The following is a 27,664-nucleotide window of genomic DNA, read 5'->3' as shown; positions in this document are numbered from 1 at the left end:
TTGTTTTTTTTCCATTTCTGAGTTACTATTATTTTTCTTGTTAAACATTACTAGTTCTTTTCTATTTTTTCTGTCCACAATTCCCCTGGCCCCATTTATTGTCCATTGAGGATATTTTCTATCTCTTAATTTGTTGGTTACTCGTCCAAATTCACCCTTTAGATCTGTTTCTAGACTACAATTTCGTTTAATTCTTGTGAGCTCACCTACTGGGATAGATTTGATAGTGTGTTTACAATGACTGCTTTGAGCATGCAAGATGGTGTTACCTATTAAAGGTTTATGATATGTCTTGGTTATTATATTTTTGCCCACCTGTCCCATAATTTCTAGATCCAAAAAAGAAACACTAGTCAAACTATGCCTGTATGTGAATCTAATATTGTATTCATTGGAATTAAGATAATTGATGAAGTGTGGTATGGCAGACACACAGCCCCCCCCCCCCCCCATATAATGAGGGTGTCGTCTATGTATCTGCCATACCACACCACATCCTCCAAAAATGGGTTAGCCACAGAAAAAATAAATTCCATCTCCCAATAGGCCATTACCAAATTTGCGAGGGAGGGTGAGAACTTAGCACCCATAGCTACCCCCGCCCTTTGTAAATAATATTCCTTATTGAATAGAAAAAAATTATTGATTAGCAAAAAATGTATTACCGACAAAAGGTACTGTATTAAATCCTCAGAGTAGTCACTGAATTTGGTTAGATGGAAATTTACAGCTCGTATTGCCAGATCATGAGGTATGCATGTATATAACGTCACAGCATAGCTAGGAATGGTTGGCTTGCCAAGTTCTGTCACAAAAAATCTGCAGGATCTCTTTAGAATCTTTGATATAGCCTGGAGTTCGTTTTACTAAAGGCTGAAGTAAAGAGTCTACCCACTGGCACAACCTTTCATTACATGACCCAATTCCCGACACTATAGGCCGCATGGGGGGGATGCCATCCTTTTTATGAACTTTGGGTACTCCATATATAATCGGGAGAATAGGATTTTCAACTGAGAGGTATTCTGTTTGTTTTTTAGTTAAAACCCCCCTCGCAAATTTGGTAATGGCCTATTGGGAGATGGAATTTATTTTTTCTGTGGCTAACCCATTTTTGGAGGATGTGGTGTGGTATGGCAGATACATAGACGACACCCTCATTATATGGGGGGGGGGCTGTGTGTCTGCCATACCACACTTCATCAATTATCTTAATTCCAATGAATACAATATTAGATTCACATACAGGTATAGTTTGACTAGTGTTTCTTTTTTGGATCTAGAAATTATGGGACAGGTGGGCAAAAATATAATAACCAAGACATATCATAAACCTTTAATAGGTAACACCATCTTGCATGCTCAAAGCAGTCATTGTAAACACACTATCAAATCTATCCCAGTAGGTGAGCTCACAAGAATTAAACGAAATTGTAGTCTAGAAACAGATCTAAAGGGTGAATTTGGACGAGTAACCAACAAATTAAGAGATAGAAAATATCCTCAATGGACAATAAATGGGGCCAGGGGAATTGTGGACAGAAAAAATAGAAAAGAACTAGTAATGTTTAACAAGAAAAATAATAGTAACTCAGAAATGGAAAAAAAACAACATATATATGTTTTCAATATAGTCCACAATTTATCAAAATCAAAAATATTATACTTAAATACCTGCCCATTCTATATGAGGACCAACAACTCTGACATACTGGATACAGGGATAAACGTAGTCTCAAGAAGAGCACCAACAATTGGAAACAAAATAGCCCCCGGCATGTTTTCCACTGAAGGGAACAAACGTACTAGAACCTGGTTAAATTATTTGGGGTTTTTTAGATGTGGAACAAATAATTGTATGACTTGTCAACATGCTGGTGTCTCAAAAAGTTTTTACAATGCGGATGGAACAGTAAAATTTGAAATAAAACAATATATTAATTGTAATTCCACCAACATTGTATACAAAATTGACTGCAAAAAATGTAATCTATCATACGTGGGTGCACGGCCAGAAAGCTAAAAACACGAATAAGAGAACACTTATATGATATAAAAAATAATCAAAATACAAATAGAAATATATCAGCAGCAGCGAAGCACTTTATTATGCATCATGCCCGTAGTACTATGTACCTCCAGGTCCAGGGGATTGAACATGTTAATGCATCACCGCGGGGTGGAGACATCAGGCGGCGTCTCCTAACAAGAGAAGCATTTTGGATTTTTCATTTAAATACACGTTTCCCCACAGGATTAAATAAGCGCAACGAAGTAATGCTGCATTATTGTTAATTATGAGATGAATTCTTATGCATTGTTTATACCTCACATATAAAGCGCCATGGAATAAATGGCGCTATAATAATAAATAATAATAATAATATGTTTGCACTGATTTTATTGAAGGACCTGTCTAAAGGTCATGTGACTAGCAGATGGGATCTGATTGGATAATGTTTCCTATAACTAAGGTGATCAGTTAGATCACAGTATGGCTTTGACAAAGATCGTTTGATCGAAACACGTCGCCGTGTCTCTGCTGTCCATCGGCACATACTGGAGGGAGAATGTACACCATGTACAATATGTTTTTAAAGGCATCAATAAAAGAATTATTTTAAGGAGCTGGAACTCAACCCTTTTTTTTTTTTTCCTATGGAACACTACGCTTGTCGGCAGCGGAGTTCCGAGCACCTGTGGTGAAGACTGGTGAGCTGGCTTATGTTTTATTTTTTGTTATTTCCGTCTTCTCTACATGTGAGATAATCAGATCACACCAAGATCACATTCAGCTCTAATTCTTTGATCGGAGTGACATTAGCCCAATCGGCCAGATCCTCTCCCATGAGAGAACGTACAGCTGTGACCTTCACTTAACCCCTTAGCGACCGCCGATACGCCTTTTAACGGCGGCCGCTAAGGGTACTTAAACCACAGCGCCGTTAATTAACGGCGCTGTGGGAAAAGTACATAGCGCCCCCAGAGGCCGATTTTCTCCAGGGTCTCGGCTGCCGGGGGTAGCCGAGACCCCAGAGAACATGATTCGGGGGTTTTTTAACCCACCCCGCATTTGCGATCGCCGGTAATTAACCGTTTACCGGCGATCGCAAAAAAAAAAAAAAAAAAAAAAGCGATCTCTTTTTAATTTCTCTGTCCTCCGATGTGATCGCACATCGGACGACAGAGAAAAGGGGTCCCAGGTGGCCCCCCAATACTCACCTAGCTCCCCCGATGCTCCTCGTGTCTCCCGGTGGGCGCCGCCATCTTCAAAATGGCAGGCGCATGCGCAGTGCACCCGCCGGCCGGCACCGGGAGAATCTTTGGGGTCTCGGCTGCCGGGGGTAGCCGAGACCCCAAAGAGCATGATCGGGGTCGGTTTTACCGACCCCTGTTTTGCGATCGCCGGTAATTAACTGTTTACCGGCGACCGCAAAAAAAAAAAAAAAAGTAAAGTGCTCTGTCCTCTGATGTGATCGCACATCAGAGGACAGAGAAATAGGGGGATTCGGGGACCCTACAATACTCACCTGTGTCCCTGGATCCTCTTGCTGCTCCTCCTGGCCGCCGGCAGAAGAACATGGCGGACACATGCCCAGTGCGCCTGCCATCTGTCTCCATCTGCCGGCCGGCAGGAGAACAGCAGTTGGGGCTAAAATTAGGGTTAGGGGTAGGGTTAGGGTAGGGTTAGGGCTAGGGTTGGGGCTAAATTTAGGGTTAGGGTTGGGGCTAAATTTAGGGTTAGGCTTCTTTCACACTTACGTCGGTATGGGGCCGTCGCAATGCGTCGGCCCGACATACCGACGCACGTTGTGAAAATTGTGCACAACGTGGGCAGCAGCTGTAGTTTTTCAACGCATCCGCTGCCCAATCTATGTCCTGGGGAGGAGGGGGCGGAGTTACGGCCACTCATGTGCGGTCAGAAATGGTGGATGCGACGTACAAAAAAAGTTACATTGAACGTTTTTTTGTGCCGACGCTCTGCCAAAACACAACTGATCCAGTGCACGACGGACGCGACGTGTGGCCATCCGTCACGATCCGTCGGCAATACAAGTCTATGGGCAAAAAACGCATCCTGCGGGCACATTTGCAGGATCCGTTTCTTGTCCAAAACGACGGATTGCGACGGATGCCAAACGACGCAAGTGTGAAAGTAGCCCTAGGGCTAGGGTTAGGGTTGGGGCTAAAGTTAGGGCTAGGGTTGGGGCTAAAGTTAGGGTTAGAGCTGGGATTAGGGTTAGGGTTTGGATTAGGGTTGGCATTAGGGTTACGCTTGGGATTAGGGTTAGGTTTGGGATAAGGGTTAAGGTTAGGGTTGTGATTAGGGGTGTATTGGGATTAGGGTTAGGTTTGAGGTTAGGGTTGAGATTAGGATTAGGGGTATGTTGGATTTAGGGTTTTGATTAGGGTTATGGTTAGGGTTGACATTAGGGTTGTTTTGGGGTAAGGGTTGTGATTATGGTTAGGGTTAGTGATTAGGATTATGGATCAGGTTGGGATTAGGGTTAGGGGTGTGTTGGGGTTAGGGTTGGAGCTAGAATTGGGGGGTTTCCACTGTTTAGGTACATCAGGGGGTCTCCAAACACGACAGCCAATTTTGCGCTCAAAAAGTCAAATGGTGCTCCCTCCCTTCTGAGCTCTGCCGTGCGCCCAAACAGTGGGTTACCCCCACATATGGGGCATTAGCGTACTCGGGATAAATTGGACAACAACTTCTGGGGTCCAATTTCTCTTGTTACCCTTGTGAAAATAAAAACTTGGGGGCTACAATATCTTTTTTGTGAAAAAAAAAATATTTTTTATTTTCACGACTCTGCATTCTAAACTTCTGTGAAGCACTTGGGCATTCAAAGTTCTCACCACACATCTAGATAAGTTCCTTGGGGGATCTAGTTTCCAAAATGGGGTCACTTGTGGGGGGTTACTACAGTTTAGGTACATCAGGGGCTCTGCAATCGCAACATAATGCCCACAGACCATTCTATCAAAGTCTGCATTCCAAAAAGGTGCTCCTTCCCTTCCGAGCTCTGCCGTGCGCCCAAACAGTGGTTTACCCCCACATATGGGGTACCAGCATACTCAGGACAAATTGGACAACAACTTTTGGGGTCCAATTTCTCTTGTTACCCTTGTGAAAATAAAAACTTGGGGGCTAAAAAATCTTTTTTGTGGAAAAAAAAAAAAATTTTATTTTCACGGCTCTGCATTATAAACGTCTGTGAAGCACTTGGGCATTCAAGGTTCTCACCACACATCTAGATAAGTTCCATGGGGGGTCTAGTTTCCAAAATGGGGTCACTTGTGGAGGGTTTCCACTGTTTAGGCACATCAGGGGCTCTCCAAACGTGACATGGCGTCCGATCTCAATTCCAGCCAATTCTACATTGAAAAAGTAAAACGGCACTCCTTCTCTTCCAAGCTCTGCGGTGCGCCCTAACAGTGGTTTACCCTCACATATTGGGTATCGACGTATTCAGGAGAAATCGCACAACAACTTTTGTGGTCTAATTTCTCCTGTTACCCTTGTGAAAATAAGAATTTGTGGGCGAAAAGATCATTTTTGTGTAAACAAAAGCGATTTTTTTATTTTCACGGCTCTACGTTATAAACTTCTGTGAAGCACTTGGGGGTTCAAAGTGCTCACCACACATCTAGATAAGTTCCTTAAGGGGTCTAGTTTCCAAAATGGTGTCACTTGTGGGGAGTTTCCACTGTTTAGGTACATCAGGGGCTCTCTAAACGTGACATGGTGTCCGATCTCAATTCCAGCCAATTTTACATTGAAAAAGTCAAACAGCGCTCCTTCACTTCTAAGTTCTGCGGTGCGCCCAAACAGTGGTTTACCCCCACATATGGGGTATTGGCGTATTCAGGAGAAATTGCATAACAAAATTTATGGTTACATTTCTGTTTTTACACTTGTGAAAATAAAAAAAATGGTTCTGAATTAAGATGTTTGCAAAAAAAAGTTAAATGTTCATTTTTTCCTTCCACATTGTTTCAGTTCCTGTGAAGCACGTAAAGGGTTAATAAACTTCTTGAATGTGGTTTTGAGAACCTTGAGGGGTGCAGTTTTTAGAATGGTGTCACACTTGGGTATTTTCTATCATATAGACCCCTCAAAATGACTTCAAATGTGATGTGGTCCCTAAAAAAAAATGGTGTTGTAAAAATGAGAAATTGCTGGTCAACTTTTAACCCTAACAAAAAAAAATTTTGTTTCCAAAATTGTGCTGATGTAAAGTAGACATGTGGGAAATGTTATTTATTAACTATTTTTCGTGACATATCTCTCTGATTTAAGGGCATAAAAATATAAAGTTTGAAAATTGCAAAATTTTAAACATTTTCGCCAAATTTCCGTTTTTTTCATAAATAATCGCAAGTAATATCGAAGAAATGTTACCACTATCATGAAGTACAATATGTCACGAAAAAACAATCTCAGAATCAGCAGGATCCGTTGAAGCGTTCCAGAGTTATAACCTCATAAAGTGACAGTGGTCAGAATTGCAAAAATTGGCTCCGTCATTAAGTACCAAATTGGCTCTGTCACTAAGGGGTTAAAATGAATGATTTTATTCCGAACTACAACTTGTTCTGCGAAAACAACAACACGCCTTCATACAGCAACGTCCGTGTAAAAGCAGGAAAAGTTATGGCTCTTGAAAGAAAGGGAGGAAAAAAACAAAAGCGTAAAAATGTAAACTGACTGCGTCCTTAAAGAAATTGTTCACTACTTGGACAGCTTCTAGTCATAACCCACCCACGGCACCGATAACATAATAAAGGCCACAATCCCCTCCGGTCCGGTGCTCCGCTGCTGTAGCTGTGACACCGCTTCTTCTCACCAGTGTCTTTACCACAGATCACCACTAGATGGCAGCAGGGAAAGTTAGAAGACGATGCCTGCACTCCTGTGCTCGGACAATTGTGTCAATAAAGTTTTCACAGCGAATGTTAAGGAAAAAAAATTCAAGCTGTTGGCGGCTGCGGACGTCCGTGTAAGCAGCAGAGAACAGCGGGGCCGGTCACCGTGCAGCTCAGGTGCGGGGTAACGTCACCCAGTATGTCTCAGTGGTCGGCATAGGACACCGTATAGCACTGACGGGCTGTGTGTACACTAGTGCATCAGTCACTGCCCAGTGTACACTACAGGTGCCAGCATGCCCTGTCACAGCTGCATGCTGGGAACTAATCAGCTGGGGGGGAGTACATTATCCCTGCCCAGTGTACACTACAGGTGCCAGCATGCCCTGTCACAGCTGCATGCTGGGAACTAATCAGCTGGGGGGGAGTACATTATCCCTGCCCAGTGTACACTACAGGTGCCAGCATGCCCTGTCACAGCTGCATGCTGGGAACTAATCAGCTGGGGGGGAGTACATTATCCCTGCCCAGTGTACAGTACAGGTGCCAGCACGCCCTGTCACAGCTGCATGCTGGGAACTAATCAGCTGGGGGGGGGGGGGGGGGGTACATTATCCCTGCCCAGTGTACACTACAGGTGCCAGCACGCCCTGTCACAGCTGCATGCTGGGAACTAATCAGCTGGGGGGGGGGGGGGGGGGTACATTATCCCTGCCCAGTGTACACTACAGGTGCCAGCACGCCCTGTCACAGCTGCATGCTGGGAACTAATCAGCTGGGGGGGGGTACATTATCCCTGCCCAGTGTACACTACAGGTGCCAGCATGCCCTGTCACAGCTGCATGCTGGGAAATAATCAGCTGGGGGGGGGTACATTATCCCTGCCCAGTGTTACACTACAGGTGCCAGCACGCCCTGTCACAGCTGCATGCTGGAAAATAATCAGCTGGGGGGGAGTACATTATCCCTGCCCAGTGTACACTACAGGTGCCAGCATGCCCTGTCACAGCTGCATGCTGGGAACTAATCAGCTGGGGGGGAGTACATTATCCCTGCCCAGTGTACACTACAGGTGCCAGCATGCCCTGTCACAGCTGCATGCTGGGAACTAATCAGCTGGGGGGGGGTACATTATCCCTGCCCAGTGTACACTACAGGTGCCAGCATGCCCTGTCACAGCTGCATGCTGGGAACTAATCAGCTGGGGGGGGGTACATTATCCCTGCCCAGTGTACACTACAGGTGCCAGCACGCCCTGTCACAGCTGCATGCTGGGAACTAATCAGCTGGGGGGGGGGGGTACATTATCCCTGCCCAGTGTACACTACAGGTGCCAGCACGCCCTGTCACAGCTGCATGCTGGGAACTAATCAGCTGGGGGGGGGGTACATTATCCCTGCCCAGTGTACACTACAGGTGCCAGCACGCCCTGTCACAGCTGCATGCTGGGAAATAATCAGCTGGGGGGGGGTACATTATCCCTGCCCAGTGTACACTACAGGTGCCAGCACGCCCTGTCACAACTGCATGTGGAGACCTAATCAGCTGGTGGGTGGAGGGGATACATTGTCACTTCCCAGTGTACACCACAGGTGCCAGCATGCCCAGTCACAGCTGCATGCTGGGAACTAATGCTCTGATTATATTGTGTGCAGCGGTGGTCTATGACCTGTGCCCAAACTACAGCTCCCAGCATGTCCTGACAATCCTTTGAAGGGATATTCCCAACAATGAAACCCATCATAACTTGCGGGTCAGTGGGGTCTCAGTGCTGGGACCCCCGGCGTGCTGCTCTGCTTTTTCCATCAGTCCCATAGAGCCGGTGTAATCACTATCCTGGGCCTCACAGGTCAGGGCCATGTGCAGACTGTAGTGCAGTGAGCACCGTGTGTGTGATCTACACTGATCAATAACAATGTCAGTGCCAATAACGCTCCTCCAGGGTGGGAAAATGCTGCTCTACTCCGGGCAGGACCGCACCGCAACCTTCTCATGCAGACGATGAATAGGCCACATGTTGGGTGCTGCTGTATCTGCCCAACTCCTGATGGAAGAAAAATCCTTTACCTTTTAAAGGGGAGGTCCGGCAGCATCGGCTATCTGGAGCTACTGTGCATATCCGCTATTTTAGAACATCCCAGTCCATTGATGATGTAGTACACTGATATGTAATGTATCAGAGCAATTGTTGGCCGGTGTAAAGAATATGGAACGTGTCTGCATTTCACTACAAACTCCGTGTTCCATCCTCCTTCCCCACATTCCACGCACAGAGAATTCAGTATATGTTTACAGGGGACGTTTTCATTCCACCAAACCTTGTACTTTTTTCATGTTCATTCGCTATCTAAAAAAAAAAGCAAAGGATATTCCAAATGCATCATTTCATATGTGATACAGGACAGGGAGTTGATGTGTGTTCCTTCCTCTATAATGGGCACTTATTCCACATCTCGGATCTTCAGGAATCCTATTATACCTCTATCTTTATACTAATAGGTTATTACGTTTTGTTCATTCATTCACACTGAATTGGAAAACTGCAGCATTTTTTAAAACTGCAGCATGTCACTTGTGTCAGCGTTTTTGTAGCGTTTTTTCACCCATAGAAAGCAATGAGTAGGTGCAAAAACCTAAGGAAGTTTCATCATGTTTTTTTTTGACGCACTAAACTTTATCAGCATGCACAGGAGACTATAAACGCTGCAGAGATCCATGCCTGATCTATCAGTTGTGTGATACGCTCCTGGACGACTGCCTGTATCGGAGGAGCGCTCGCCATGGTTTTCTTGGATACCACTCATGCCCATGATATTCTATGGGGCCGTGCCCATGTCCAATCATTTCCTCGGAGCGAGTGGTTCGAGGAAAAATTCAGAGACGTCCATTTTTGATCCAAGTGTTATATTACAATCAGCAATGCAAATCTATGTAGTCGCATAGAAACAGGAACTTGATTTGTTTAAAATGGTTAATATGCAGATTTTTTTTTCACGTGTAATTCTGCGTTGTATATGCCATTCTCCATTACAGCCATGTCCGTGACTGGAAACTTCTTCAGCAAATTAAGGTGCTTGGCGCTGACTCTGGAGAAGGAGACGGCGCAGCTTGAGCAAATGTTCACCCAGGAAGATAGTGGTGAGTACAGTTAGTGGGCGAGTTGTGGCCACAAAACCACCGTGATATCCATAGAGACCGCATGTTGGCATAGGTGTCGGCAGCGTCCTGGTCCGGTATATTAATCAATCTTATGCTTTGAAACCAAACAAATGTGCTCCTTCCCCCTTCCCCTTTCTGTGTATTCTTACTTTGTGTTTCCTCTTGTTCCTGCAGACTATGAAGAAGAATCTCCAATGCGAGTGCTGCATGATCTGCGCTCAGACATCACGGGTGTAAAGGTGAAGTACATGTTCCCCATTATCCACACACACTGGATAGTTTTGGGGGGGAGTGAACGAAGAGAGTCCCGCAAGCACGGACATTCCCTTCATTCGCAGCAATACGTGGTTCTCTGGATCCCTGTTCTCGAGATTGCAGGTATCCGAGGTCCGAAATCTCTCTACTGCAGCATTACACAACATATTCCCAGGCTGTACATAGAGAACAGCAATGGGGTGACGGATACCTAGCAGAAAACAGTGACTGGGTCTTCTGCGCTGCTGATGGAGAGCCAAAAGAAAATCACATGAGACCAGATTAATTTTTGCAATTTATTATCAACGCATTTCGAAGTCATCCATCTTCTTCTTCAGGAAAAGACCAGACACACACAGGCTGCGGGGGACCCACTTACTCCTTCCTAACACATTACCGTTTTGATAAAGCACCACTCCATCATTTTGGGGTTTTTTCCAGCACTGGAGTGGCGCTGTAAATATAAGGTCATATACTCACCCGCCGGCGTCTTCCTCCAGTCCAGCGGCGCCATCTTGTGACAACAGCTTCGGTCTGGCCAGAAGTCAGAAGCTACGTCACAAGAGGTCATTGAAAGTCTATGAAAGCCAGAACGAGACTATCATAGACTCATAATGAAAAATTGCTGCCGCACCGCTTCATGAAACACTGGAGCTGCCGGCAGGTCACCTTTCTCCGAAGAGCGATGCTGGAAAACGATGAAGGCGGCAGCAGATGAGTATGAGATGGGGCAGGAGACTAACATTGAGGGCTTGTTTTCACTTGCGAGGAACACGTCCGTGTCTCGCATGTGGAAACGAAGCTCTGGTGTCGGCACTCCGGAGTGGAGCGTGCGGCTCCATGTGTTGCTATGCGGCCGCACGCTCTGCTCCACAGTGCCGGCGCCAGAGCTTCGTTTCCACATGCGAGACACGGACGTGTTCCTCGCAAGTGAAAACAAGCCCTTAAAGCGCCACTCCAGCTATGCAATAAAGAAGAGTGGGATTGCAGCAGCTGATATTGTTGTGTGACACAATTGCCTCCTTGCACCTTTTTGCCCCTTATCATCAGATAAGACCCTATTGCGCTTTTTTTTTGTTCCCCAGTATTTTCTGCGGATGTGTAGCAGAGGCGGCTTTTGTATTTTGTTCCACCTCTGATAAATTACACCGGTTGTCCCTCTTATTTACAGAGTGATATTCAGGCCACTATTGATAATACCGAAAAGAGAGGACAAGAGCTGAATAATTTCCTAAAGATCTGTAAAGTGCTGCAGCGGAGAAACGCCTCCGACCTCCAACAAATCAAAGACACGTTTCAGAAGTACGGCTATAACTCGCCTGATAGTGCAGCCAAAGGTAACATTATATGCACATGATATGGAAGTAATTGTACAGTAAAACTATGGCTCGGTGGTGACACATCGTCGCCTGCAAGTCTCAGTAAGGACATGGGCACACGATGTCTTTCAGGCTGATTCCACATGGAAGCTGTCGGAAAAAGTGCCAAATCTTAAAAAGAATTAACATATGCTCAGCAATGTGACAATAATTTGCTGTGCACATGTTCAGTCTTTTCTAACCTTTAACCGCATCAGGCTTCCAAAGCAACCTTGACCAATCTTCTGGTGGCTTCTGCTTGCAAACCCTATACATTAGCTTTCTGATCGCCGACATTATCCATCTATGTGATCTGTATTCTTACACATCTCTCGTCTCTTAATAGTGTTCCTTTAATCTATGTTTTGCACCTTATTCATGAATTCACAGAACGCGATGACCCTGCTGAGGAAGTAGTCACATCTGAGAGCGCCGATGAGAGTTGTCAGAGCTCTGATCCACAAGACCTTCCACCTCCGCCAGTCATCGAGAAGCAGGGCGCATGGGATTTAATGCGCGTGCCCCAGCTCTCTGACTTTGGCCTGTCTCATTACCAGCTTCCCGTAGTGTGGGAACCGCAGATTAATAAAAAGGCTCCAGAAGAGAAGTCAAGACCCTTATATCAAGACATCCGCTCTATAAATGTGGCCAAGACCCCAAAGTACGCCCTATGTAATGAAGAAGACTTCTCTCAAATCCAACACTTTGGGATAAGTGAATACAGCGCAAATCTGAACGATGATTACACAATGGCACTGATAAACAAGAAGAAACAAAGGTATGTGCCAGGAAGGCTTGTGTGTAAGCTCACATGTGCACTAATATCCAGACTCCTCCTGACTTTTAAAGGAGAATTCCCATTTCCAAGATCCTATCCCAATATGTAGGTGTAATAATATTAGCAAAAACCTTCAATTAGAAATGTAGTATAGTTCTCATGATTAGCTATGTCGCTTACCACATGAACAGGGCATTGCAGTAGCTTAGTGACAATTAGTTAGTGGTTGTAATCACGGAAGCTACTGCAATGCCCTGTATATAGGGTAAGTGTCATAGATAATCAGAAGAACTATACTACATTTGTAATGGGAGGTATTTTCTAATATTATTAAGAAGCAAATATGTTTGACGAGACTCCTAGACATGTATTGATGGACCATAAATATATGTCTTATATTCCCCTGCAGTGGTCCTGAGAAATCAAAAGAATCATCCAAGGACATTAAAGGTCTGCTGGCCACCCCTACCCATCTGACTTGCAGGGGCGGTAAGTGGCTACCTAACAGGCGCCCTGTGGCCTGGACTCATAGGATGAAAACCATGTCTGAGCCTTTAATGACCTGTGTCTAGTCCTGGACCCTTAGGACAGAGTGTGCAGGAGGGGCGCAGTGAACTGCAACAAGCAGCAACTCTTTTTCATTAAAAAAAAGTAATTTTGTATCAACTAGTAAATGATCTTACTCAGACTTTTCCAGTTGGTTTGTCCTCATATTAAAGGGGTTGTCCACTACTAGGACAATGCCTTCGTAGATTCTCTAGTCTCCCCAAGTAAAATAAAAATAAAGAAAAACTTGTACTCGCCTTCTGCATTATGTTTCACTCACGTGAGTGGTGCAGCGCTCATACTTCCATCATACTAAAGTCGACGTGTTGGGGAGGTGTTAGTTCTGCAGCCCATTAGCCACCACTGATTGTCCACAGCGCTCACACGACATAAGATTGTTACGCAAGCACTGAGGGACCCGGTGCTGACATCACAGGAGCGGGAGGTAAATACAGCCTTTAAAGGGGTTGGCCACTATTCACAACCCCTTCTTAACTACTGTATTTTTCAGACCATAAGACACATCCCAAATTTTCAGAAGGAAAATAGGGGCAAAAAAAATGTGTCAAATGGGGGTCCATCTTACAGTTCGAATTCGGCTTACCGAGGGGGGATCAGCAGCGCTGGTGGAGCGTGGTCACAGGGGGTGTTCGGTGGTCCCAGGCAGGTGTGGTGGCCTCCGGGAAATTCCATCCCAGGCTGGTTCAGCAGGTGTGGCGGGGGGCTCCGCCGGCATTTTGTGAAAGCCCGGAGGTCCCCGCACATCCATTGCTGCGAGGCGGTGGTCTCTGGGAAAATGGCCGCCGGGGGTGGCGCATGTTCAGATTGAGATCTCTGAGCATATGCCGCCCCCAGCGGCCATTTTGCCAGAGGCCACCTCATTGCAATAATGGATGTGCGGGGACCTCCAGGCTTTCACAAAATTCCCGCGGAGTCCCGAGCACCACCGCCACACCAGCCTGGGAAGGGAGTGTGGTCGTCGGACCGAGACCACCGCAGATTCGCCTGACTCCTGCTGCCACAGTATTTGTAAGTATATTCCAACTATAAGACGCACCCCCATTTTCCCCAAAAGTGTTTGGGGGAAAGTGCGTCTTATATATACGGTACTATATTCCCGCATGAAAACAGTCTATACTTACCTACGGTGCCAGCCCCTTTCCAGTATTGTTGGTGCTGGGGCTCACTTGACATTGTCACGGGAGCTCTGCAGCCAATTGGCGATCTCATCCAGGCCACTTCACTCTCCCTACATTCCGACAAAACTGACTTTTGGAGGAAGTGAGAACTGCTGCTGCTCTCACATCCTCTGGATATGGCCGGAGTCACACTTAACATATGAAAAATTGGTCCGAGTCTCCCTGCTGAGAGTCGCACAAGTGTTCTCCTTATGGTCATCCGTGTGTAATCCGTTTGCAGTGCGATGATGAGATTATCTCGCACCTATGTGTCCGTATTACATCCGTATGGCTTTACATTTCTCACTACTTTTCCCCTATGAATTTAATGGCTCAATGGGCTGAAATGAGGAAAATGCGTGCGTATTTCTCGCAAGCTAGACTGATGGTCTGTGTGGGGTCCGATTTTTTTATTTTTTTTTCCTCGCACCCATAGACTTGCATTGGCGAGACTCGGCCGACATACGTGTACAATCGTAGCCTGCTGCGATGTCACTCGCATGTAGAATACACCCGAGAAAAAAAATGGTGATGTGAGCTGCCTCATAGATTAACACTGGTCCGAGTGCTATGCGATGTTTTCTCACATAGCACTCGTCCGTATTCTACGCTAGTGTGATCCCGGCCTATCAGTTATGTCCAAAGGAAGGGAGAGTGAAGCAGCCTCTGATTGGCTGCAGCGCTCCTGTGACATAATGTCACACAATCCCCAGGACACCCAACGCTGGCATCAGAGATGAGAACAGGCGGTTATTATTTTATATGTGGAAGTATAGTGATTGAGAAAGGGTTGTCTGAGTAGTGGACAATCCCTTTAAGAAGGGTGTGGCCTTGAAGAGTAGTTTTAGGCTATGTGCACACGTTCAGGATTTCTTGCAGAAATTTCCTGAGCAAAACCGGACATTTTCTGCAAGAAATCCGCATGCGTTTTTGACACTGTTTTTCACATTTTTTTCGGAGCTTCCCAATGCATTAAATAGCAGGAAAAACGCAAAAAATCCGCAAAATCATTGCTGCATTTTTTTCGCAGAAAAAAACGCATCATGTGCACAAAAATTGCGGAATGCATTCTAAATGATTGGATGCATAATGTATGTGTTTTTATAGTGAAAAAACGCAACGTGTGCACACAGCTTTACAATTGGAAATAATTTGATTAAAGGTGATCCTGATCCCCTTGTATTTGACAGTCGTGGGATCTCACCTGTTAGCTGAAATATCCATCAATTCACCGTAACATTTCTTGGTAGATCTCAGAAGTGTGGACTCCCCACTACCACCCATGTTTTGCACCCCAGGACTGAAGGTCCTTAAGAAAGTCGGCCTTGATGTAATGGATGAAAAGTGTGACACCAAAGCAAAGTAAGTACTATACAGCAGTATATATGTATTATAGGAGTTATACAGTGGGTAACGGAAAGTATTCAGACCCCTTTAAATTTTTCACTCTTTGTTTCTTTGTAGCCATTTGGTAAATTCAAAAAAGGTAATTTTTTTTTCTCATTAATGTACACTCTGCACCTCATCTTGACTGAAAAAAAACAAGAGACGTAGAAATGTTTGCAAATTTATTAAAAAAGAAAACCTGAAATATCACATTGTCCTAAGTATTCAGACCCTTTGCTCAGTATTGAGTAGAAGCACCTTTTGAGCTAGTACAGCCATGAGTCTTCTTGGGAATGATGCAACAAGTTTTTCACCCCTGGATTTGGGGATCCTCTGCCATTCTTCCTTGCAGATCCTCTCCAGTTCCATCAGGTTAGATGGTGAACGTTGGTGGTCAGCCATTTTCAGGTCTCTCCAGAGAAGCTCAATTGGGTTTAGGTCAGGGCTCTGGCTGGGCCAGTCAAGAATGGTCACAGAGTTGTTCTGAAGCCACTCCTTTGCTATTTTAGCTGTGTGCTTAGGGTCATTGTCTTGTTGGAAGGTGAACCTTCAGCCAAGTCTGAGGTCCAGAGCACTCTGGAAGAGATTTTCATCCAGGATATTTCTATACTTGGCCGCATTCATGTTTCCTTCAATGACAACCAGTCGTCCTGTCCCTGCAGCTGAATAACACCCCCATAGCATGATGCTGCCACCACCATGTTTCACTGTTGGGATTGTATTGGGCAGGTGATGAGCAGTGCCTGGTTTTCTCCACACATACTGCTTAGAGTTATCACCAAAAAGGTCTATCTTCGTCTCATCAGACCAGAGAATCTTATTTCTCATAGTCTGGGAGTTCTTCATGTGTTTTTTAGCTAATTCTGTGCGGGCTTTCATATGTCTTGCAATGAGGAGAGGCTTCCGTCGGGCCACTCTGCCATAAAGGCCCAACTGGGGGAGGGCTGCAGTGATAGTTGGCTTTGTGGAACTTTCTCCCATTTCCCTACTGCATCTTTGGAGCTCAGCTGCAATGATCTTGGGGTTCTTCTTTACCTCTCTCATCAAGGCTCTTCTCCCACGATTGCTCAGTTTGGCTGGACGGCCAGGTCTAGGAAGACTTCTGTTGGTCCCAAACTACTTCCATTTTAAGGATTATGGAGGCCACTGTGCTCTTAGGAACCTTGAGTACTGCAGAAATTCTGTTGTAACCTTGGCCAGATCTGTGCCTTGCCACAATTCTGTCTCTGAGCTCCTTGGCCAGTTCCTTTGGCCTCATGATTCTCATTTGGTCTAACATGCACTGTGAGCTGTGAGGTCTTATATAGACAGGTGTGCGCCTTTCCAAATGAAGTTCTATCAGTTTAATTAAACACAGCTGGCCTCCAATGAAGGAGTAGAACCATCTCAAGGAGGATCACAAGGAAATGGACAGCATGTGACTTAAATATGAGAGTCTGAGCAAAGGGTCTGAATACTTATGACCATGTGATATTTCAGTTTTTCTTAATAAATTTGCAAAAATTACTACATTTCTGTTTTTTCAGTCAAGATGGGGTGCAGAGTGTCCATTAATGAGAAAAAAATGAACATTTTTTTTTTAAATTTACCAACTGGCTGTAAAGTAACAGAGTGAAAATGTAAAGGGCATGAATACTTTCCAAACCCACTGTATACGGTATGTGTAAGGTAGCAGAATGTGGTAAAAGTGGACTTACTGCTGGTCATCACATTTTTGCATTTTCATTTTTTCCTCTCCTTCTTACAAGAGCTTTAACTTAAAAAAAAAAAAAATTCGGTCCCCATAGTCGTATGAGGACTTTTTTTTTTTTTTGATGATAACAAATTCTTTTTTTTTTTCAGGTTTTTATTTTTTTTTCTTGTTTATAAATGGTGAAAAGGAGGGAGATTTAAACTTTATTTTCAGTATTTTTTTTCTTCAATCTATTTAACTGAGGAACACCGAAAATAATCCGATTAGACATCAAATAAAACACACGTCCTTACCATAAATGGTGTAAAAAATATGAACATCCAATAACCTAATTGAACCATGGAATTAATTTTAATTTTTTTTCAGTGTGACTGATGATGATGCCACCTCTTCAAGTCAGGAGAGACGTCAGAACCACCTTGATGTTTGTCAGCCCCTGCGAAGTAGTACGTCCCTGCCTGCGCTGTATAATATGCTGAGCTGGGAAGGGTTTTATTAATTGTCGTGATGTGATCGGTCAGTCCATAGTCTTGGTGTGAACGCTGCCGCTGGTCACCTCGTAACCTAGCTGACCTAGTGCTGTCTTTAGTTTACATGTAGTAATTATATTTTTTTATCTCTAAATTAAAAATCACCGATTAGCTCCTACAATATTTTTGATGCAGGTAGCTGTGTTCCCCAGCTCCCCATTATGCATTATTGTGCTTAGACTTACATGCTGTAGGTGGAAGGACATAGGTGATTGTCAGAAACTTATATCCCAAGGACACAATGACTTGGAATCCAACCTGTTTTTCCTATTTGGAAATGTGTCCGCTTACACTTTAAAATTCAGATCCAACAAACATTTAATTGGGGAGTCCACATATAAAGCCCCCGTACACTTTAGTTGTGATCATTCTGCTGGCAGCTCTCTCTCTTGACTCTCCCACACCAAGAAGCTCTCAGCTGTATGAGCGAGCCGCTGCCAGACGCCTCTGCCTGTGGCTTATTTCTTAAAGAACAAAAGGACCAGCGGTCTGAAGATTGACTTGCCAGATCTTTCTGTTCCCCACTATTTTCTCTCGGGTGGGATAATTGGGGAGGCCTCATCCCCAATGGAATGTCGTCAGAACCCATCAATATCGGAAAGTTCGGCCAACGTTAATCTGTTTATGGGGACCTAACAACAAATATATGGTAAATGAAAATCAATTAACCTAATGTTTACTGCGTAGGTACAGACATCGTGGATTCTCCTTTTCCCCCGACTTTCTGCACACCTGGACTAAAGGTGCAGAAGAAAGACGTAAACTGCATGAATCCTGAACCATCAGAAAGTAAAGAACCTTTGTTGGTTAAGAATGTAGACACTCCACCATTACCTAGCTTTGAGACCAAGTGGCTGAAGAGCGACACACTGGTAAGTCTGAGCCTTCTGCTTATTACTGGTGTTGACATCCATTCTATTGTCCTTAACCCTTTAAGCCCCGAGGGTGGTTTGCACGTTAATGACCGGGCCAATTTTTACATTTCTGACCACTGTCCCTTTATGGCTACGTTCACATTAGCGTTACGCTAATGTGCGTCGCTGTTGCGTCGGCGACGCAGCGGCGACGCGCCCCTATGTTTAACATAGGGGACGCGTGCGTTTTTTTGTTAGCGTTTTTCGACATGTGCGTCGTTTTCGACGCTAGCGTCGGACGCACGAAAATGCAACAAGTTGCATTTTTCGTGCGTCCGATTTTCGTCAAAAAACGACGCACGCGTCGCAAAACGCAGCGTTTTTGCGCGCGTTTTTGGTGCGTCGCGCGTTGCGTCGCCGACGCACCGGCGCGCAACGCTAATGTGAACGTAGACTATGAGGTTACAACTCTGGAACGCTTCAACGGATCCCCGACACTGTTTTCTCGTGACATATTGTACTTCATGATAGTGGTAAAATTTCTTTGATATTACCAGCGTTTATTTGTGAAAAAAATGGAAATATGGCGAAAATTTTGAAAATTTCGCAATTTTCCAACTTTGAATTTTTATGCCCTTAAATCACAGAGATATGTCACACAAAATACTTAATAAGTAACATTTTCCCGTCTCCCATGACAGCACACCTGAGAGAGGGATCCGCCCAGTCGGGACAGGAAACCTACTGAAATAAAAGGGCGGTACCTCTCCCTCGCTTCAGTTGGGTTTCCTGTCCTGATGGGAACCCTTGTGCTGAAAATCACGGCGGTATTTTTGATTGAAGTTCCACTCACCCACTCCTGTCCCGGCACTGGAAAAGCAGGCAGGGCGCCTGTATGCTGGCCTTCAGGAAGCTGGAAGCGCCGTCCGCAGATCCTCCGGGCTCTTGCTCACGTGCGGGCGTCGGATCAGGCACAGTTCGTAGTCCTGGGGCCCTTCTGTGTCTCCCACGCCGCTCTCTCCCCCTCTGTGATCGGTGACTTCCGGGCGCACGGCTGGCGTTGCACGCAAGGCACGCTGGGTATGGGCGTGCCTGCGTGACGTCGGAGCTGTGCGCCGGATCCAAGATGGTGGCGCCTATTGCTCAGATCACCGGCATCGATTCAGACTTCCCGGCGGGATTCAGGAGGGGGAGAAGCTCATAATAGGTACCAGAAGAGGCGGTGAGCACGGCGGATCACCCTTTTTTAAGGGTGATGTGCATAGAACATCGCTCACTTCATTAAAGCTCTCCAGAGATGGAGAATACTATGGAGCAGCAGCAGCATGATCCCTTGCCAGGTGATTCACCTGCCCACCAACGCATTAAAAGAAGTAGCCGCTCTAGTGGAAGGAATGGCAATTGTCCTCGGACGTCACAGGACTCCTCAGCGTCTAGGAGGGATGCGGTCCATGCTCCTATTCAGCCTCAGAATCCGGTACCCTTCATGGTCAGCAGGTGGTAAGTGATCTTCGTGAATGTCACCCTGGTGGTAATGGGCTATATTTTCTGTTTGCTTGGCAGGCGCCGAGGAAGGCTAGCACCAAGTCTAAGAACAAGGAATGTGCCCTCTGTAGAGTTCCGTTGGCAGTCCAGTGGCAGAAAAGTCTTTGTGTGGATTGCATCCAAAAGACTGTCCAGGAAGAGACCCCTGACTTTGCCTCCAGTCTTAGAGCCATAATTAGAGCCGAAGTTGAAGGCTCAGTTAAATCAGCACTTAAGAGAAAGGGTAGTAAGAACCCTGAACATATTTTAGATTCCGATGTCTCTCTGTCTGACAAGGAATATCAGGAGGAACTGTTATATCCCTTCCACTCTTCTTCACATTACATTGACAGATCGCTCATCTGACACTTTGCTGTGCACTTTGTCAGATCAGCGATTACACAGGCACTGCAGGGAGGCTTCTCGGCGCTTGCTCTGAGCATGCGCTGGTAAGCCACCTCCCTGCAGGACCCGGATGCAGCCCTGCAGCCATTTTGGATCCGGGCCTGCAGGGAGGAGGAGGTAAGAGACATGAAGCATGATCAGATGAGTTGCAAAATCATTCCTTGCATTGAAAATCTGATGCAATTACCTGTGTGTTGGCAGCAAAAAGGCAGCATAGAATACACGCTTTTTTTGCATGTGTAATTAGTACGAGTGAAATTTGCAGCAAAAAATGATGAAACAACTGACCCGCCTGCAGATTTAAATCTGCAAGGAAAAATAAGCAATGTGTGCATGAGACTTCAGGAATATCAATCACTTTGCTAGCACTAAGAAATCCTTCAGGTTTTGTGACAAATCTGCGCAAAAAAAAAAAAAATTGACAAATGAGTTAAGGCTGCAACTTGTACACAGAACCTTTACCCCTTTACAACCTATGACATGTAGGTACATCATAGGTCGCCTTCCCCGTTTGAGCACAGGCAATTAGATGATCGCAGCTTATAGTCTCCCATGGAGACTAATGAAGCCAGTTTAAAAAAAAATATATATATAGATATACATAGAATATAATAATACTGTATATACTTGTGTATAAGCCGAGTTTTTCAACACTTTTTTGGTACTGAAAATGCCCCCCTCAGCTTATACACGAGTCATTCTCCCAGTTTATGGCAGGGGAGGGGGAGCAGCGGGTCACAGGAGACAGAAGCTGGCGGCTAATGCCTATGCCCGCTGCTAAAGAGAAATTAATTTTCACTGCACTGGCAATGAATATTCATTTCTCTTATAGTGTGCGCACAGTTACAGCTGAAGCCTATAGGCTGGAGAGAGGTGAATATTCATTACCCTTAATGAGCGGGGACATATGATCACCCGGCCACAGAAATTACTGGTAGACTGAACGAGATGCGAGGGCACGCAGGGAAGGTAAGTAGGATGGTTTTTTTTTTCCCCTCACATCTCACATTTTATCCCTTATACCTCTCATTTTCCCCTTCACTCCTCTCATTCCGCCCTAACACTTGTCATTTCGACCTCACATCTGTCATTTTCTGATCGCTCCACTATTTTCCCTCACTCCTCTCATTTTGCACTCACACCTTTCCATTTTCACCTCACACCTCATTTTCCCCTCAGTATATACCTGTATGTCATCTCCCCTGTAAATAGTATATACCTGCTGTATGCCATCTCCTCCTGTATATTGTATATACCTGTATGTCATCTCTTCTGTATATACTATATACCTGTATGTCATCTCCTCCTATATATAGTGTATATACCTGTATGTCATCTCTTCTGTATATACTATATACCTGTATGTCATCTCTTCTGTATATACTATATACCTGTATGTCATTTTCTCCTATATATAGTATATACCTGTATGTCATCTCCTGTATATAGTATATACCTGTAGGTCATCTCCTCCTGTATATAGTATATATCTGTCATCTGCTCCTGTATATGGTATATACCTGTGTGTCATCTCTTCCTGTATATAGTATATACCTGTGTCATCTCCTCCTGTATATAGTATATACCTGTGTCATCTGCTCCTGTATATAGTATATACCTGTGTCATCTCCTCCTGTATATAGTATATACCTGTAGGTCATCTCCTCCTGTATATAGTATATACCTGTAGGTCATCTCCTCCTGTATATAGTATATACCTGTCATCTGCTCCTGTATATGGTATATACCTGTGTGTCATCTCTTCCTGTATATAGTATATACCTGTGTCATCTCCTCCTGTATATAGTATATACCTGTGTCATCTGCTCCTGTATATAGTATATACCTGTGTCATCTCCCCTGTATATAGTATATACCAGTGTCATCTCCTCCTGTATATAGTATACCTGTGTGTCATGTCCTCCTGTATATAGTATATACCTGTGTTTCATCTCCTTTGTATATAGTATATACGTGTGTCATCTCCCCTGTATATAGTATATATCTGTATGTCATCTCCTCCTGTATTAGACCGCGTTCACACGTTATTTGCTCAGTATTTTTACCTCAGTATTTGTAAGCTAAATTGGCAAACTGATAAAACCCCAGCCAACAGGAAGCCCTCTCCCCTTGCAGTATATTTTAGCTCACACATACACATAATAGACAGGTCATGTGACTGACAGCTGCCGTATTTCCTATATGGTACATTTGTTGCTCTTGTAGTTTGTCTGCTTATTAATCAGATTTTTATTTTTGAAGGATAATACCAGACTTGTGTGTGTTTTAGGGCGAGTTTCATGTGTCAAGTTGTGTGTGTTGAGTTGCATGTGGCGACATGCGTGTAGCAACTTTTTGTGTCGAGTTGCATGTGACAGGTTAGTATAGCAAGTTGTGGGCAGCAAGTTTTGCGCATGGCGAGTTTTGCGCGTGGCGAGTTTTATGTGTGCTGCGTTTTGAGTATGTGCAAGTTTTGTGTGAGGCATCTTTTGCATGTGTTGCAACTTTTGTGCATGTGGCAATTTTTCCACGTGTGCAAGTTTTGCGTGTGGCGAGTTTTCCATGAGGTGAGTTTTACACGTGTGGCGAGTTTTGCATGTGGCGAGTTTTGCGCGTGGTGAGTTTTGAGCAACGAATTTTGTGTTTCGACTTTTATGTGGCGAGGTTGGTGTATGTGTGGTGAAATGTGTGCTGAGGGTGGTATATGTGTTCAAGCACGTGGTAGTGTGTGGCGCATTTTGTGTGTGTGTTCATATCCCCGTGTGTGGTGAGTATCCCATGTCGGGGCCCCACCTTAGCAACTGTACGGTATATACTCTTTGGCGCCATCGCTCTCATTCTTTAAGTCCTCCTTGTTCACATCTGGCAGCTGTCAATTTGCCTCCAACACTTTTCCTTTCACTTTTTCCCATTATATAGATAGGGGCAAAATTGTTTGGTGAATTGGAACGCGCAGGGTTAAAATTTCGCCTCACAACATAGCCTATGACGCTCTCGGGGTCCAGACGTGTGACTGTGCAAAATTTTGTGGCTGTAGCTGCAATGGTGCAGATGCCAATCCCGGACACACATACACACATACACACACATTCAGCTTTACAGTCATGGCCAAAAGTATTAACACCCCTGCAATTCTGTCAGATAATACTCAGTTTCTTCCTGAAAATGATTGCAATCACAAATTCTTTGGTATTATTATCTTCATTTAATTTGTCTAAAATGAAAAAAAAAACACAAAAAGAATTGTCCTAAAGCCAAATTGGATATAATTCCACACCAAACATAAAAAGGGGGTGGACAAAAGTATTGGCACCTTTCGAAAAATCATGTGATGCTTCCCTAATTTGTGTAATTAAAAGCACCTGTCACTTACATGTGGCACCTAACAGGTGTTGGTAATAACTAAATCACACTTGCAGCCAGTTGACATGGATTAAAGTTGACTCAACCTCTGTCCTGTGTCCTTGTGTGCACCACATTGAGCATGGAGAAAAGAAAGAAGACCAAAGAACTGTCTGAGGACTTGAGAAACCAAATTGTGAGGAAGCATGAGCAATCTCAAGGCTACAAGTCCATCTCCAAAGACCTGAATGTTCCTGTGTCTACCGTGCGCAGTGTCATCAAGAAGTTTAAAGCCCATGGCACTGTGGCTAACCTCCCTAGATGTGGATGGAAAAGAAAAATTGACAAGAGATTTCAACGCAAGATTGTGCGGATGTTGGATAAAGAACCTCGACTAACATCCAAACAAGTTCAAGCTGCCCTGCAGTCCGACGGTACAACAGTGTCAACCCGTACTATCCGTCGGCGTCTGAATGAAAAGGGACTGTATGTTAGGAGACCCAGGAAGACCCCACTTCTTACCCCGAGACCTAAAAAAGCCAGGCTGGAGTTTGCCAAAACTAACCTGAAAAAGCCTAAAACGTTTTGGAAGAATGTTCTCTGGTCAGATGAGACAAAAGTAGAGCTTTTTGGGCAAAGGCATCAACATAGAGTTTACAGGAGAAAAAAAGAGGCATTCAAAGAAAAGAACACGGTCCCTACAGTCAAACATGGCGGAGGTTCCCTGATGTTTTAGGGTTGCTTTGCTGCCTCTGGCACTGGACTGCTTGACCCTGTGCATGGCATTATGAAGTCTGAAGACTACCAACAAATTTTGCAGCATAATGTAGAACCCAGTGTGAGAAAGCTGGGTCTCCCTCAGAGGTCATGGGTCTTCCAGCAGGACAATGACCCAAAACACACTTCAAAAAGCACTAGAAAATGGTTTGAGAAAGCACTGGAGACTTCTAAGGTGGCCAGCAATGAATCCAGACCTGAATCCCATAGAACACCTGTGGAGAGATCTAAAAATGGCAGTTTGGAGAAGGCACCCTTCAAATATCAGGGACCTGGAGCAGTTTGCCAAAGAAGAATGGTCTAAAATTCCAGCAGAGCATTGTAAGAAACTCATTGATGGTTACGGGAAGCGGTTGGTCGCAGTTATTTTGGCTAAAGGTTGTGCAACCAAGTATTAGGCTGAGGGTGCCAATACTTTTGTCTGGCCCATTTTTGGAGTTTTGTGTGAAATGATCAATGTCTTGCTTTTTGCTTCATTCTCTTTAGTGTTTTTTCATTTAAGACAAATTAAATGAAGATAATAATACCAAATAATTTTTGATTGCAATCATTTTCAGGAAGAAACTGAGTATTATCTGACAGAATTGCAGGGGTGTTAATACTTTTGGTCATGACTGTGTGTGTGTGTATATATAGATAGATAGATAGATAGATAGATAGATGGATAGATAGGGATGAGACAAGGATGGGGATGAGGAGCCATGCATACAAGGATGGAGCCATGTATTCCAGAATAGGGATTGGGGGACAAAGCATACAAGGCTTATACTCAAGTCAATAAGTTTTCCGAGGCAAAGTTTGGTACCTCGGCTTAAACTGTATAAATAAAAGTTTAATAACCCCCCTTTCTCCTTCGCCTCATTGGGGGACACAGACCGTGGGTGTATGCTGCTGCCACTAGGAGGCTGACACTAAAGCCTCTTTCACACTTCCGTCTTTCAGCTCCCGTCACAATCCGTCGATTTTTGAGAATGCAGGATCCTGCAAAAAAATTTGCAGGATCCTGCATTTTCCCATAGACTTGTATTAGTGACGGATTGTGATGGATAGCCATCCGTTTCATCCGTCATGCACTGGATCCTGCATAAAAAAAACGGTCCGTCGGGCAGAGAAAACGTTCAGAGTGTGAGGTGCCAAGGGGAGAAGTACTAGAAAACAGATATGTTTCTCCTTGTTTCATTTCATATGTATCACGGTATTAATTGTAAAGCTGTTTATTTCACTGTAATCCGGTCCTGGTTTTCTTTAGTGATCAGCCTGAAAGGACTGGTGCTTCCCTTCCACACATTCAATCCAGCTTTTGACTCCTGTCTGATTCAGCTGATATAATCAAGGAACTGCTGGGATCTCAGTCTCTCATCTGCTGGTCTGGGAAGCTGACACAGTAAGGTTGCACAAACTTCTTTCTTGTTGTGTAGGTTTATTTTGCAGTTAGTATCTTGTTGTTAGTTAGTGGCCAGACGGCCTTAGACATTTTATTTTCATGTTTGGCACGTGTAACATTGTACGGCAAATGTGTACAATAAATACACCTGACACATACCTGTGTGGAACTCGCTAGCCTGCTATTGTTCGTTGTGACTCCATAGCCACCTGCTTGGGCCAAAGCAGAGATCCCTGATGAGCTATATCCCACAAATGGTTTTGAGAATGCGGGCATTGTGGCTGTTGGACTGTGACTGCAGATAAAGTGCTCTATGTATGTCCTGGCTGAAAGCTCCGGTGCTTTTGAAGAGCCAAGAGTCCAGTAATATGGAGGAACTAGTGAAACAGTTATTGCAGGCAAATGTGCAACAACAGCAGACCAATACTTACTTCCAGCAAGCCCTGGACCAGCAAAACCAGATTCAGCAAGAGCAGTTGAATGCAATAAAGCAGGCTTTGATTCGGCAGCCCCGAGATGAGAGGGATCATGCACTAAGTGTTGCTGGTGCACGGAAAGCCGTACAAAAAACCCTGCTTAAAATGACTGCTGACGATGATGTAGAAGCGTATCTCACCGTATTTGAACGTATTGCAGAACGTGAGCATTTACCGGTGGACATGTGGGCTGAAGTGGTTGCGCCATTTTTGAGCGGGGACCCACAAAAGGCCTATTACGATCTAAGTGGAGTGGATGCTATTGACTATACCAAATTACAAGGCGAAATCCTGGCAAGGCTGGGAGTAAACACATATGTACGAGCACAGAAGGTACATTTATGGACTTTTGTGGAAGATCAGCCAGCCCGCTCACAAATGCATGATCTTATCCATCTAGTAAAAAAATGGCTGCAACCAGAGATTTTGACATCTGCAGAGATGGTGGAACGTGTTGTTCTGGACAAGTACCTGCGGTCCTTGCCCCCTAAGATATAGAGATGGGTTGGACAAGGTGACCCATATACAGCCGACCAGTTGGTGAATATGGTCGAACGCTACAATGCTTCTGAAAGCCTACTCCAAGGGACGTTATCCCCTCGCTGGGCTCCCAAGAAATCGCCAGAAAATACTGCGAGACCTACTTCATCTTCAAAAGAAGAGAACGTTGCAATAAAGGGTAGCCGACCCACAAAGAACTATGGAGGCGGTACAGTCTCACACCAATTCAGCAGACCCTATCAGGCGTCTCCGGCGAGGAAGCAAGGTCCTATACAATGTTGGCGATGTCGCGGGCTTGGCCATGTAGCAGCTAACTGCCCAATGACTACAGAGCCAATGGACTGTAACGCTATGAGACGCCTTTCGTTATATGTACAGTCGGTCTGTGTTGCAGAGGTCCTCACAGGAAATTAACGACGTGTGTTGCCTCGAGGTCGACGGCCATAGTGTGAATGCCGTCTTGGATTCCGGCAGTCAAGTAACTCTGGTACATGCCAGTTTGGTGGACCCTAGAGCCCTAACGAACTCAACTATGGGTATTAGTTGCATCCATTGCGATATAAAAAACTACCCCACTGCCTGGGTCACCCTTGCCACGCCAGTAGGAACCAAAAGACATCAAGCGGCAGTCCTAAAGTCTATGGG

General features: G+C 44.8%; 1 protein-coding gene across 2 annotated transcripts in view; it reads left to right on the top strand.

Annotated features, from left to right (window-relative positions):
• Positions 1-6,973: 6,973 nt before the first annotated feature.
• Positions 6,974-27,664, top strand: part of SKA3 (spindle and kinetochore associated complex subunit 3) — a 45,205-nt gene continuing 24,514 nt past the window's right edge. For both annotated transcript variants that reach the window (XM_069759108.1, XM_069759109.1), the window contains exons 1-9: positions 6,974-7,050; positions 9,907-10,011; positions 10,207-10,271; positions 11,459-11,624; positions 12,036-12,423; positions 12,833-12,912; positions 15,398-15,509; positions 17,593-17,672; positions 18,444-18,628. In XM_069759108.1, the coding sequence (XP_069615209.1) occupies positions 9,909-10,011; positions 10,207-10,271; positions 11,459-11,624; positions 12,036-12,423; positions 12,833-12,912; positions 15,398-15,509; positions 17,593-17,672; positions 18,444-18,628 (1,179 nt within the window). In that variant the 5' untranslated portion in view covers positions 6,974-7,050; positions 9,907-9,908. The remainder of the gene's footprint in view (positions 7,051-9,906; positions 10,012-10,206; positions 10,272-11,458; positions 11,625-12,035; positions 12,424-12,832; positions 12,913-15,397; positions 15,510-17,592; positions 17,673-18,443; positions 18,629-27,664) is intronic.

The sequence above is a fragment of the Ranitomeya imitator genome, chromosome 3 (genome assembly GCF_032444005.1).
Source record: "Ranitomeya imitator isolate aRanImi1 chromosome 3, aRanImi1.pri, whole genome shotgun sequence".
NCBI classification, from domain to species: domain Eukaryota; kingdom Metazoa; phylum Chordata; class Amphibia; order Anura; family Dendrobatidae; genus Ranitomeya; species Ranitomeya imitator.
The sequence above is the reverse complement of the archived record's forward strand: the minus strand, read 5'-3'. Positions and strand labels throughout refer to the sequence as shown.